Here is a 12,754-nt window from a genome sequence, read left to right on the forward strand (position 1 = left end):
CACTCCTGGTACACCCTCAGACCACAAAAAACGGACTATGGAACGCTGTTCATCTTTGGTGCAAACCGAGTGTGGTGTGGCCATTTTTACGTCGCAACAGCACAAGCTCTATTGACCTGATAACGCTGAAACCTACCACAGACATAGACAACGGTGCCATCTAGCAGCTGGTGAGCACACGATGCCATAGAACTAACCTAAAGACAATTAGAGCAAAATTGCAGATACTTATTGACTTGAAAAATGGAACTTATTTTAATGAAATCCTCCAACAGGGCTTCCTCACACCCTTCTCGTCGAGCATAGAATAATTTATTTATTCATAATTAGTTTTGACAGACTGAAGAACCTAACAGTTATAAGTTGTCACTTGTTTGCTCCTTTCCATTACTTGAATGTAGTAACTTACATCTTGACAAAAATATGGCATAGGGTTGTATGCTTCTACTTCCATGAGAACTAGGAAGTTAAACTATATTATGTTTCAACTAATATGCAATGTCTTATTATAATAATAATAACAACAACTAGGATTCAGAAGTTTTCTGTATATCTTTTTTGAGGATATTTAGCCCTTAGTTTATTTTCCGATTTATGTACACATGGTGAGGTTCTTGAAGAAGAGTGTACTATAAGAGTAGAAAGTTGTTAATTCAAGTGTTTTATTTAAATTTATTATTTGAATTTTGTAGCCATCTAATCACTGGTTTTTCTTGTTGATTTATAGAATAGTGTTCCTGCAGCCATGCGTACTTCATCTGCACACGTGCTGTGGACATCACTCAGGCCATATTCATTGCATACTATTAACAAAGCCATGCAGCTGATTAGTTCTGAACGAACTGTGAAAATTGAGAAAAGTCCTAAATTTAAAGTGACATACCCTGAACTGAATCACAATAAACCATTAGTTATTATTATGGCATGGTTGCTTGCCCAGCAGAAGCACATCCTAAAATTTGCGGAGTTGTACATGGACCAAGGATTTGATGTATTGAATGTCAGCATAGCACCTTGGCAATTACTATGGCCTGCTAAAGGAAGCCAGGTATATAGCTTTTTAACATCTGTGCATGTGAAATAATTCTTTATCATGTCTGATTTAGAGAAAGGATGTTATATTTCAATGTGATTTCGTACAGCTAGAATGAACCCTATTGTCAGCAGCCCTGAAGATTGTTTTCGATTATTTCCCATTTTTGCACCATGCAAATGGTGGGTCTGTACCTTAATTAAGGCCACAGCCATTTCCTTCCTAATCCTAGCTCTTCTTTATCCTATCACCGCCATAAGACCTATCAGTGTCGGTGCAAATTAAAGCAAATTGTAAAAAAAAAAAAAAAAAAATGATTCAACACTATTTAAGCTGTATGCATGCCAGTTTTGATGCTCTGTTTTACTTTAACACATGGGAAAGAAATGGATTTCTTTTGTGTAATATACAACCACAGAATGGGCATGGGGAGCAATAAAAAAAAAAGGAAAGAACTAACATGAAAATATAAATGAATTATGATAAGCGCTACGTCTCCTCACTGTCTGTATCTTTATAGATAGGCTCTCCTGTCATCATTCACTGTTTTCCAGACCTGTTCTTTCTCAGCCCCTAACAAGCTCATTTCTGTTTTCCAACTACATCAGTAGGGCAGGTATCCACTCTCATTGAGAAGGCCATTGTTGAGAATTCCACTTTCTTCATTTGGGAAATCTACAATGATGTGAAAGCCAAAAAACTGCAAGTAAGCAGAAGAGCAAAAGAATAAAGGACAATACAGTTGGTATGGACAATGAGCTCAAATAGAGGAAGAACCTAACTTTGGATGTCACGAAATAACAGTGTTCAGCAGGAACATCTTCATCAATGAATTGCAATTTTATTATAGAACCTGGCATATGCATTTGACAGTGGCAGATTTTCTGATTTTTCTTTGAGAGATGCTAGAATGTATACGAAGACTGTAAAAAAATAGTAAAGAATAATTAAAAAATGAAAATACTCACTAGGGGGCTTATCTGCAACCTACTTAATCTTCTTTGAAGTACTGCTCTGCTCTATTAATACATCGCTCCCAATGTCATTTCCACTTAAGGAAATTATGGTAGGCAGTTTGATGAATCACTTGCAGTCCAACCTGTGGTTTCAGTTTGATCTCTTCACGTTTCAGGATGAATTTCAGTTTGGGAAATTGAAAAGAGAGTGCCAGGGCAAGGTCAGATAAGTAAGATGGATATGAAAGCACAGTTGTCTTTGTGTTCATAAAAAATTTACGAATCAGCAACAGTATGTGAGCTGGCACATTGTGATAGGGGAGGGATCAGGAGTTTTTTCTCGACAAGGTTGACCTTTTTTTCTGACATTTTATCTCAAACCTCTCAAGATTTCTAGGCAATACCGGCAGTTCACTATTTGGTCCTTGGGTAGGAATTCATGTTGCACAACACTGGTAATGTCTAAAAAGACCGTCACCAACACTTTCACATTCGATCTGACCTGTCACCCTTTCTTTGATCTCGGCGAATTGCCATAAACTGTCTTTATTATTTGATACGTCCTCTGTAAACTCTAAAGATATTAATGAAGGCTCTAGCAAACCGTCTGAATGATCTACTAGATGACAAATTACCGGAAGAACAATTCGGGTTCAGAAGAGGTCGTTCAACTTTGCAGGCAGTACATTGTTTGATGGAAGACATTCAAGAGAAGATGCAAATGTTGGTACATTACTTGTAAACTTGGGCATCTCTACAGTTCCAACACATACTACACTCATTTGCAAGCTAACTGCTGCTGAGTGATAACTTTGCAGAAATGCACAACAAATGGCTAGTTACTTCAGAAGGATACCACTCTATTGGTGCTTTTTACTGAAAACAGCTAAGACTTTGCAGTTGCGCAGTATTTTCAAAGTTTGGTTAATAGACCTTGGGTGGGCTATACTAAAGGACTCAATTACAGAACTCTTGAATCAATGTCTCAGACAAGGGAAAATTCCAGATAAGTGGAGAGAATCAACTATAAAGGTGATGTATAAAGGCAAAGGAGATGTGAACAACCCAGATTCATACCGAGGAATTGCTTTAGAGTGTACACTTTTGAAGATATTAATGAAGGCTCTAGCAAACCGTCTGAATGATCTACTAGATGACAAATTACCGGAAGAACAATTCGGGTTCAGAAGAGGTCGTTCAACTTTGCAGGCAGTACATTGTTTGATGGAAGACATTCAAGAGGCACTTAAAGTACAGAAAGGAAAATTGTATGCAGTGTTTGTTGACTTTCGCAAAGCATTCGATTCTACAAGTAGGAAATTGATCCTCCAGAAATTAAGAGAGATTTGCGGTGAAAACTGTTACATAAAATTGATAAAAAATATATTATCGGAAAATTATGTAAGAATTGATGATGACTTAACAAAGTCTAAGCCAATCCTACAGACTATAGGAGTTCTTCAAGGAGATCCTTTGAGTCCACTACTCTTTAATGTCGCAACATATGACATAACGAAAGCCATCGTTACAGAGCAGACAAGTATCTATCTATACGCAGACGACATGGTTATTGTCGCGTCTTGTAGAGAAGAACTACAAACAGCACTTGATAGACTGTCAAAATGGTGTGAAGAGGCCGGTTTGGAAGTTAACAAAGAGAAAACAGTAGTGATGGTTTTTAGAAGAGGAGGAAAACGAGCGGCTGCAGATACTTTCTATTTTGAAGATTCTCTTCTAAATTCTGTGAACTCTTTCAAATACCTTGGAATAACTCTCCAAATGAACGGCAAAACATTCTCAGCTCACGTGAAAGAAAGATCTCTTGCAGCAATAATAGCAGTAAATGATATAGAGCACATCGATCAATTATCAATTGAGACAGCAATGAAACTGTTTCATCTAAAGATTACTCCAATTGCAACTTAGGTTTAGAACTAATATGGACCTTCTTGAAAAAGAAAGACCTAAAGGAATTAGAAAGGGTTAAAGCTACCTTCCTTAAACGAATCCTTTGTGTGTCTAAATACACGCCTTCGAGACTTGTTTACGAACTGACAAGAGAACTGTTTTTCATCGAAGACCTACGGTTTTCTATGACCCTGCAATCGACGACAGAATACCAAGACTTCCTGCATAATTTGAAATTTAAAAAGACCAAAATATGGAGTGACTTGTACACAACCGACGCAATGACTACAACTGACTGGCAACAAAGTTGTTTTGAACTGAGACACGCGGTGACCCGTGCAGCGGTCCACGGATTTCACCACAAGGCTTGTGCTACTCTCCGCTTTCACGATCCGAATAGTGACTGTGTATGTCGATGGTGCAATAGACTTTGTGGCCGTTACCACGCTTTGGAGTGTCCAAAGAGAGCCTACTCTCTGAAAAGTCTCTGTAGTGAATAGTGCTATGTATTCTATTCTTTTATTTGACCATTGGTTGCAATATTTATATAATAGACCTTGGTGATGCTTTTCCACGCTGGACAAAATGAGCTTGTCATTTGACAAGATTTTTATCTAAGAGACCATATCAAAGGTACACTAGGGTACACAAATGGAATAGAAAGGAAAATAGTTTTCAGTAAATGCATTTTGCTGGTGTGGAATCCATATGGTTAAATCCAAAAATGTTTTATCATGCCATGTAGTTTGAACAGTTACCACCTCTTTGTATTGTTTGTGTAAATAACTTCCTGTAACTAACAATTGCCTTGTGTCAGAAAGCAAAAATGAAATCCTACTCTTTTCTGTTCTAAATAAGAATGTTAACATAAAGTAGGTAGTGAATTTAATATGTTGTAAAGTTACTTAACTGCATCAAAATTATAGGGATCTAAATTCAAACACATATTATTTTCATCAGGGCTGTGTAAATTTACTGTGATTGATGGTGGCTACTGCAAACTTAATTTCTGTGTGAAGAATATAAAAATAAAACTAAGCCAAGTCAGTATATGATCAAACTAATTGTAGTCTGATATACAGTATATCCTGCGTAATTTGTTTTCTTGTAGGATGGGATGGAAAGGTTTTGGTTGGAATTAATTTTATATTTTTGAAGATGTAATGTTTATTAAAAAGTTTTGAAGCACATAAAATTCATAGCAACCCTTTAATTGCTGGCTAAAATTGTATAGATTTATGCTAAAAGTACCAAGAACTTTTCCTTAAAGATGTAATGTGTTGGATAAACATTTATAATATTTTAGCTATTAAAGATTATAACATAATCCTTCTTCCTGGCAGCTGCCCAAAATTCCAATCTCACTTTGAGTACCTATTCCAAAAAGTAACTAGTGACAAAGAAATCTCATTTTTGAAAGTTTTCTTTGGAAATGTATTTTTCTATTGGCCAAAATTGGTATTAAAGGGAGTATTGCAAAGCTCTACTCTTAACCCTGAAAAATAACCCCGTGAGGAGGCGCGCACAGTGTTTTAGACTGGGTCAGGAAAAAATAGCACAAATTAAGCAAAAACTATTTTTAATGTTACTAGTAATTTTTGAACCAACTTGTAAATAACGTTCAAAGGTATTTTAACATGCAAAAATTGGACGTTAAACAATTGACATTCATTCTGCGTCATCACTTGATTCTTGACTTTCCGTACCACACCAAATGCAAGTCACTGCCGAGTGTTCTTTGCAGATATGTCACTGGCATACACGGCATCTAGTCTTGGTTTTCCTGTTTTTTATATTTTCCAGTCGCAGTATGCAAATCTACCAGGTCTTTCTAGTTCTTGTGGAGCTGCAGAGGGCTGCTCTTCTTTAGGCAATCCTAACATTGGCGAATGTTCGTTTTCTAAACGGCTCGAATTCTCTTTCCCTCTTTCTATCCATAATGTGTTGGACTTTAGTACATATTAAGGTACTATTGTACACCAAAATAAAACAAAACTGACACATTCTTGCTAGGTTAACTGAAAAAGCAAAATAAAACTTGGCTCATAATCATGCATATGTCATGGGGTGCGCCAGGAGTTTTAGACCGGGTCCATTAGGCTGAAACCAAGGTGCGTGAGGGGTGAATTGTTCACGCACACTGATAGTGGATGGGTCCATTGTAAGGTACTGAAGGAGATGGAAGCTAGCAGCCTGCTACGTTAAGAACTATAATTATTTATCTCTGAACCCGGTTGAAAAGACCACGATGTGCCCTCTCGGGTTAAAAGCAGAACAGATAATGGTTGTGCAGTATTTCACTTACATGGATCTGTTATTTTGGAATCTAAAGAAAAAGGAAAGTATTACATTTTGTGGAAAAGGGCTATGGTAAAAGAAAACTGAATAGTTAGCAAGAAATGAATAAAATAATGCATTATATCACATTTCAAAATTCGGAGCGCACGGAATCTTTCAAAATTCACATTTATGCCCTGAGATACTGACCTCCTCCTCCTTTTTCTTCTTTTCCCACACCTTGTGAGTTTGCAGGTGCAAACTGTCTCTCACATGTGGATTTGGCCTTGTTTTATAGCTGGATGCCCTTCCTGATGCCAACTCTGTAGGGAAGGATGTGATCACTATTGCATGTTTCTGTGGTGGTGTGGTGTATTGTCTGAATATGAAACTGTTGGGGCAAACACAAACAAACAATCAGGCCCCAAGCCAAAAGAATTAATCGCCCGTGATTAAAAATCCCCGACCCAGCTAGAATTGAACCCGGGACCCTGTGAACCAAAGGCCTCAACACTGACCATTCAACTAAGGAGTCAGACCCCTGAGATACTGAATTCATTATTATTGATTGATGTGTTTGTTTGTGTTTGTTTGTTTCTTTCTTTCTTCCTTTAGTAAATAATTGCAAGTACAGATACAGTAACAGCCTGTTTCTTAGCTTTGTAACTGGGCACAATTATTTTTCATAGTAAAGCTGGACAACTCCAAGCTGTGACTATACCTTTGAGGTTTCTCAGTCATTTGAAACTAATTCAGGATAAATAAAATTAAAAATACCTGAAAAAGATTACATTTGAAAATATAATTTTTTAGGTATAATCTCACATTAAATGTTAGTGCAATCTAGGGAGTACAGAGCTACCAAGTTAAATGAAGCATTCATTAACGCTGACATTTCTTGCAACATTTCAGAGCATTGATATGATTAAAGTTATCAATTTTTTTTTGCTAGGGGCTTTACGTCGCACCGACACAGATAGGTCTTATGGCGACGAAGTTATCATTTTTCAGGTATAATCTCCTATTAAAGGTTTTCTTTTTTTAAAGGTATTTTCTAATTTTATTTATCCTGAATTTTGCAGACAGAAGAATCTACCAGTTATAGATTAATTAAGTTAAAACTGAAAAGAAATGGCTTCCACTACAACAAGCCATGCTGCATGTCAGTCAGCTGTCATTCCAAAGAAAATATATTATTTTAAAGTAAACTACCCACACTCTGCAAATAACCCGACCCCTCCAGAGCGCGACCCCAGGTGGCAGATAGGGGGGCCCCTACAATTTGTAGCGCTGGTTGAAATACCCAATACAACCCGCGGACCAATGGGTAGCCCAGTTCCTGGGGCTTTAAAATACTGGGACACCCTCTCTCCAGCTGTCATAAATATGTAGGGCCCTTAGCCTGGGTTATGAGTGAAGTCCTCAATGGCATCTATGACAGAGATGATGACCTTCGGTACGGTGGAGATGGTGGAAGGGGAAAACCTTGCCTAGGGTTACTAGGTGAAAACTGGTCAATGGTCTCAATGGCGGATGAAGAGAAGAATCTCCCAACGGCAGAGAGGGTGGATGACTACCTCCAAGAACATAAAATTCCCCAGGCATCTGTTCCCAGATTGCCAGATTGGGTGGCCTTAGGGCAGCGTCTGTACCACAGGTTAGGGGTGGCTGGAAGAAACCTGTGGCGCTCACAACCTTGGTTGTAAACTGGTGACTCAAGTAATTACCCCAAACTCATGTTTATCATTCATGGGAAAGTGTAATGTGAAACAAATTACCTCAGGTGCACATTCTGGGGAGTCTGCAGCGTTACACAGAGACGAGTCTGAGCGTCTTGGAACCTCAAACAAAATCAAATGCAAATACCCGAATTTCATAGCCACCTTCAATGCTAATTCTCTGCTTAAAAGTGGAAAGTTAAAACACCTTACAGACACTCTCAGAAATCATTGAATTATCATAACGGCACTTCAGGAGACCAGATATATAGATTGTAACCGGTAATTCAGCGGTTACACAAACACAGATAAAGAGAGGAAAGTAAATCAAATTACAAGGTACCTGAACACTATACACATCGTAATCATGTAATGAACTGTGGCGAAAACAGCAGAAGTAAATATCAGTGAAGGCAACTTGACGATAACAAACACGGAACGTGGGACATAACTGGGAACCTACAGGGCATGGATATGTCTAGGTTGCGGTTCGGAAAAATTAACAGTGATCTTTGATTTTCAAAATATTATTTACAAAAGGACTTTACAAACTAAATAAATTACGAACTGTTTTTCAGTCAATGTGGAAAATACCGATACACCTTTTGTAAGATACAGATGCATGTTCTTAGAGACACATAAGTTATATATTCTTTGACGAGAGCTTCCTGCAAGTTCAAAGAGTTAAGCAAGTACATCTCAGTACAAATCAAATTCCACAAATACAATACTGAAGGTAAGAGGAAGCACCAAATACTATTACGTTTTAGAGTGAAATCAAAACTAGCTTTTCACATCTGATCAAAAAAGTGGCGACCGAGCTCGATAGCTGCAGTCGCTTAAGTGCGGCCAGTATCCAGTATTCGGGAGATAGTAGGTTCGAATTCCACTGTCGGCAGCCCTGAAAATGGTTTTCCGTGGTTTCCCATTTTCACACCAGGCAAATGCTGGGGCTGTACCTTAATTAAGGCCACGGCCGCTTCCTTCCCACTCCTAGCCCTTTCCTGTCCCATCGTCGCCGTAAGACCTATCTGTGTCGGTGCGACGTAAAAAAGAACTATCAAAAAAAAAAAGTGGCGATTAGGGCAAACTCCTGTGATACACCAACGAAAACTAAATGGGACTTAAAATCGGACAGAAGGCAACAGCGCTTACCCTTAGGCAACCCATGCTGGTACTGAGGAGACGTTCATGACATCAAAAACTTCGGCAGGCTCGGCAGGCCAAGACCAAGACGGCTCAGAGACTTAAGACCTCAGACCTCCCACGAAATGCTGCCTAGCCTCTTTTAAAGTGAACTCTGGCCTTGGGAGTAGCCAACCAGAACACAGGGGCTTGCCCAGATTGACCAATCACAACACTTACTTCGGTCGCGATGTTTAAATACTTTCTCTAATACATACGATCACGAATCTTCCATTTCCAGAATAGTCAGAACATACTTTCTAGAATACATAACTAACAAAGGCCAACACATCCTGTTCAAAAATTCATGTCACAACTTTCTGGACAGTTCCAGTAAATATAGAAATGAAATCTTCTAGTTACAAGTACAATATGTTACAAAATATTTACACTGTACAGGTTAGGTACCAGAATGGAATAAAGTATTGTAGCACAACACTCCAAGTCATACAGTAAGTACTACTTAAAAAGATTTACAAGTAAAATCTTCTACAAACTCTTTCCACTTCCAATATATTATTCTACACCTGTGTCATAGATGAAAACAACTTCAACTCTGAAGGGTTCAGGAAGCAATAGACAAAATTTCTTGAATATCAGAAAGATGGTCAATAAAAATTCAAAACAATTGAAAAGGTTTACGAAAACCAGATGCTTATTGAAATAGATGAGTACTTTACTAAAAACAAGACAAGAAGTTTCTACAAAATCTTTAAACAGGGAACAACAAAGTACAAGCCACCGACTCTACAGTTACGGGACATGAATGGAAATATAGCTCTTAACAACACTGATAACTGCAGGGTAATAACTGACTACTTTGAAAAATCTCCTCAACTGTGAAACACCAGTAGAAAAAAATGACATTTAATGTCCCAACAAATAACAATCCCGACCCACGGCCGCCAACCTTCGAGGAATTAGAAAAGATCATTTCGAGCCTTAAAAACAACAAAGCATCGGGAGGAAATGAGATCACAGCCGAACTTTGGAAGAATGCCAACAAGGAAGCAATAGGATCCCTACAAAAAGTTTTTGAAGAAATCTGGGTCAAAGAAAGAATTCCAGAAGAATGGAAGATGGCCCTTATCCACCCAATCCAAAAGAAGGGGTATAAAGTGAACCTCAGCAACTATAGAGGCATATCCCTTTTGGATATTACATACAAGATATTCTCAAAGGCCTTACTTAATAGAACAGAACCACAGTTAGATCATCAATTGGGAGGATATCAAGCGGGATTCAGAAAGGGGAGATCCTGTCCGGAACAAATCTTGAACCTTAAAAATCTCATAGCATACCAGAAATCTAGGGCAAAAACTTACATCATCACCTTTATTGACTTCCAAAAGGCGTATGACTCACTAGACTGGGAAAGTCTCCTTTCTGTACTCAAAAAATTTGGTCTAGACAACAAAACAACAAAGCTCATTATGGAAACTCTCACTAATACATTTTCCAAAGTCAAATTCATAGGAAAATTGTCGGCTGCTTTTGAGATCAAAACTGGTGTCCGACAGGGTGACGGACTGTCCCTCATACTGTTCAATTGTGCCTTGGAGAAGGTAGTCAGAGAATGGGATAAGACAACCAGTGGTGGAATTCGATTGGGATCAGTAAACAAGGTATCAAGATCAAATGTTTAGCTTTCCCAGACAGCATGGCCTTACTAGCTGAGACGTGGGAGGGAGCCAAGGAGCAGTCCTTCGAACTGCTGAAGCAAGCAGGGAAGACAGGTCTCAAAATCGCCTTTGGAAAGACCAAAATAATAACCAACATTAAGAATCCTCCAAAATATTTGAAAGTGGGGGAACAAAAAATAGAGATCTTCATGGATTTCAAATACCTTGGTGAATGGATTAGTTGGAATGGTCTGGAGAAGAAAGCAAAGGAATCTCGACGAACCAAAATAGAAACAGCCTTCCAGCTTACAAAAGACACCTATAACAAAAAATCCATCTCCTGGAATTACAAGATCAGACATTATAATGCAGTTGGAGATAAAGGAAAGGAAAATACTACGAAAAATTCTAGGCCCCAACTTCCATAATAACGAACTTTCACACATCAGCAATGAAACCCTGTATAGGAAGACAGAAAGGATTTCTGACACAATAAGGAAAAGGAGAATTGACTTCTATGGCCACATCCTAGGAATGGACCCGAAAAGGGTAACTAAAAAAATCTTCGACTATTTCCGTAATAAGAAAACCAAGCCGAACTGGTTTAAGGAAACTGAGAAGGACCTACGAGAGTTCCAAATTACAGCTGATATGCTTGTAGATGGATGTGCAAAGATAAGAACCAAAAATAAAGAGGTTTCAGGACAGGGTGAAGCCCAAATGACTATACAGAATTTCTGAAGAAGAGAGGAAGGCAAGATCTGAAAGGATGAAAAAGTACTGGGAGGGCAGGAAAACACGACTCACTAACCATTGATAGATCTATCGTATCCCAAAGAGAGTGAAAAGGAAAAGAAGAAGAAACTGCCCACGGACCCTTCTAAAAGACCAAATTAGGAAGCTCAAAATTCCTTCTTTTGAATAAGTACACTGTTACATACCTGCCAAGTATTGCGGTTTTTCCATAAAATGTACAGATTTTGAGTGTGTTTTACAGTTGTACGGATGAACAACGTTATTGTACGGATTTTGAATATCCACGCTTGGTTTCGCTTTCTGCAGTCAAATCGGATTTGTTTGACTTTTGATAGTAGCTGGTAAAATGAGATACAGTGTTTGAAATTCGATCGGTAAATGTATCGATAATTACATTATCGATTATCACTGTGCTTTTGTCACCTGTTCTACCTCAACTGCTGCTTCATTCTATGAGATGTTCCCAAACAAGTAGCAGGCTGCTTTTTTGAAGAAAAGAAATCTGTGAAAAGTAGCAGGCTGTGAATTTATATAAAACAACTTTAGTAACTGCGTCGTGCTTCGTAGCAGCTGAAAGGCTTTGTTTGTGTGCGTGTGTAACATTGGTGGTAGTTCTGAAACTCATGGAATTGTGTGACGAATTTCTAATCAGTTTAGTATTTTTAGTGGTGTTCGTAATGATTTCAACTAAGAAACAATATTATCAATCTTTTCGGGAGGCATATTCTGCTTAATTTCCTTGTTTTATACGATCACGGAAAGTGTTCATAGTGTTAAGTGAAAACAGATGAGCACTCATCAAGATGTAACTTTGTGTATTTAATTTCAGGGGTGATCATAACATATACAGTAAAACCTTGATGCATCGTTTTTCAGGGGGCAGGGAAAAATGACGACGGATGTGGGAAAACTATAAATTTGAGCAGCATAAAAAGTAGGGGGAAAGCAAAATAATAAAATATTGGTACTGTATTGGGACATTTTTCGTTATGTAAATATTATTATTATTATTATTATTATTATTATTATTATTATTATTATTATTATTATTATTATTATTATTATTATTATATAAACAACAATAATGGCATGTGGCCTCTGGAGCTGGGTGCAGGTCTTTCGAATTGTCGCGTGATAGGTGATCTACGCGCATATGAAAATGCGGCTGTACCTAAGATTAATTCTAATGTTTAATTCGGCAAACAGACAGCCCCCGAACTGTTGGAATTAATGAAGGAAAGTTAAAATCCTCGACCCAGTCGAGATCCCTTGAACCAAAGGCCAACACGTGCTAACCAT

At 38.1% G+C, this 12,754-nt stretch overlaps 1 protein-coding gene across 4 annotated transcripts in view; it reads left to right on the forward strand.

Annotated features, from left to right (window-relative positions):
- The window catches only part of LOC136866238 (transmembrane protein 53-B), a 195,093-nt gene that overhangs the window by 79,637 nt on the left and 102,702 nt on the right, over positions 1-12,754 (forward strand). For all 4 annotated transcript variants that reach the window (XR_010859520.2, XM_067143029.2, XM_067143028.2 and 1 more), the window contains one exon: positions 728-1,048. Coding sequence is in view for 3 of the 4 variants with exons in the window: in XM_067143029.2 (XP_066999130.1) it covers positions 728-1,048 (321 nt within the window). In the remaining variant the exon portion in view is untranslated. The remainder of the gene's footprint in view (positions 1-727; positions 1,049-12,754) is intronic.

Source organism: Anabrus simplex, chromosome 3 (genome assembly GCF_040414725.1).
Source record: "Anabrus simplex isolate iqAnaSimp1 chromosome 3, ASM4041472v1, whole genome shotgun sequence".
NCBI lineage: Eukaryota > Metazoa > Arthropoda > Insecta > Orthoptera > Tettigoniidae > Anabrus > Anabrus simplex.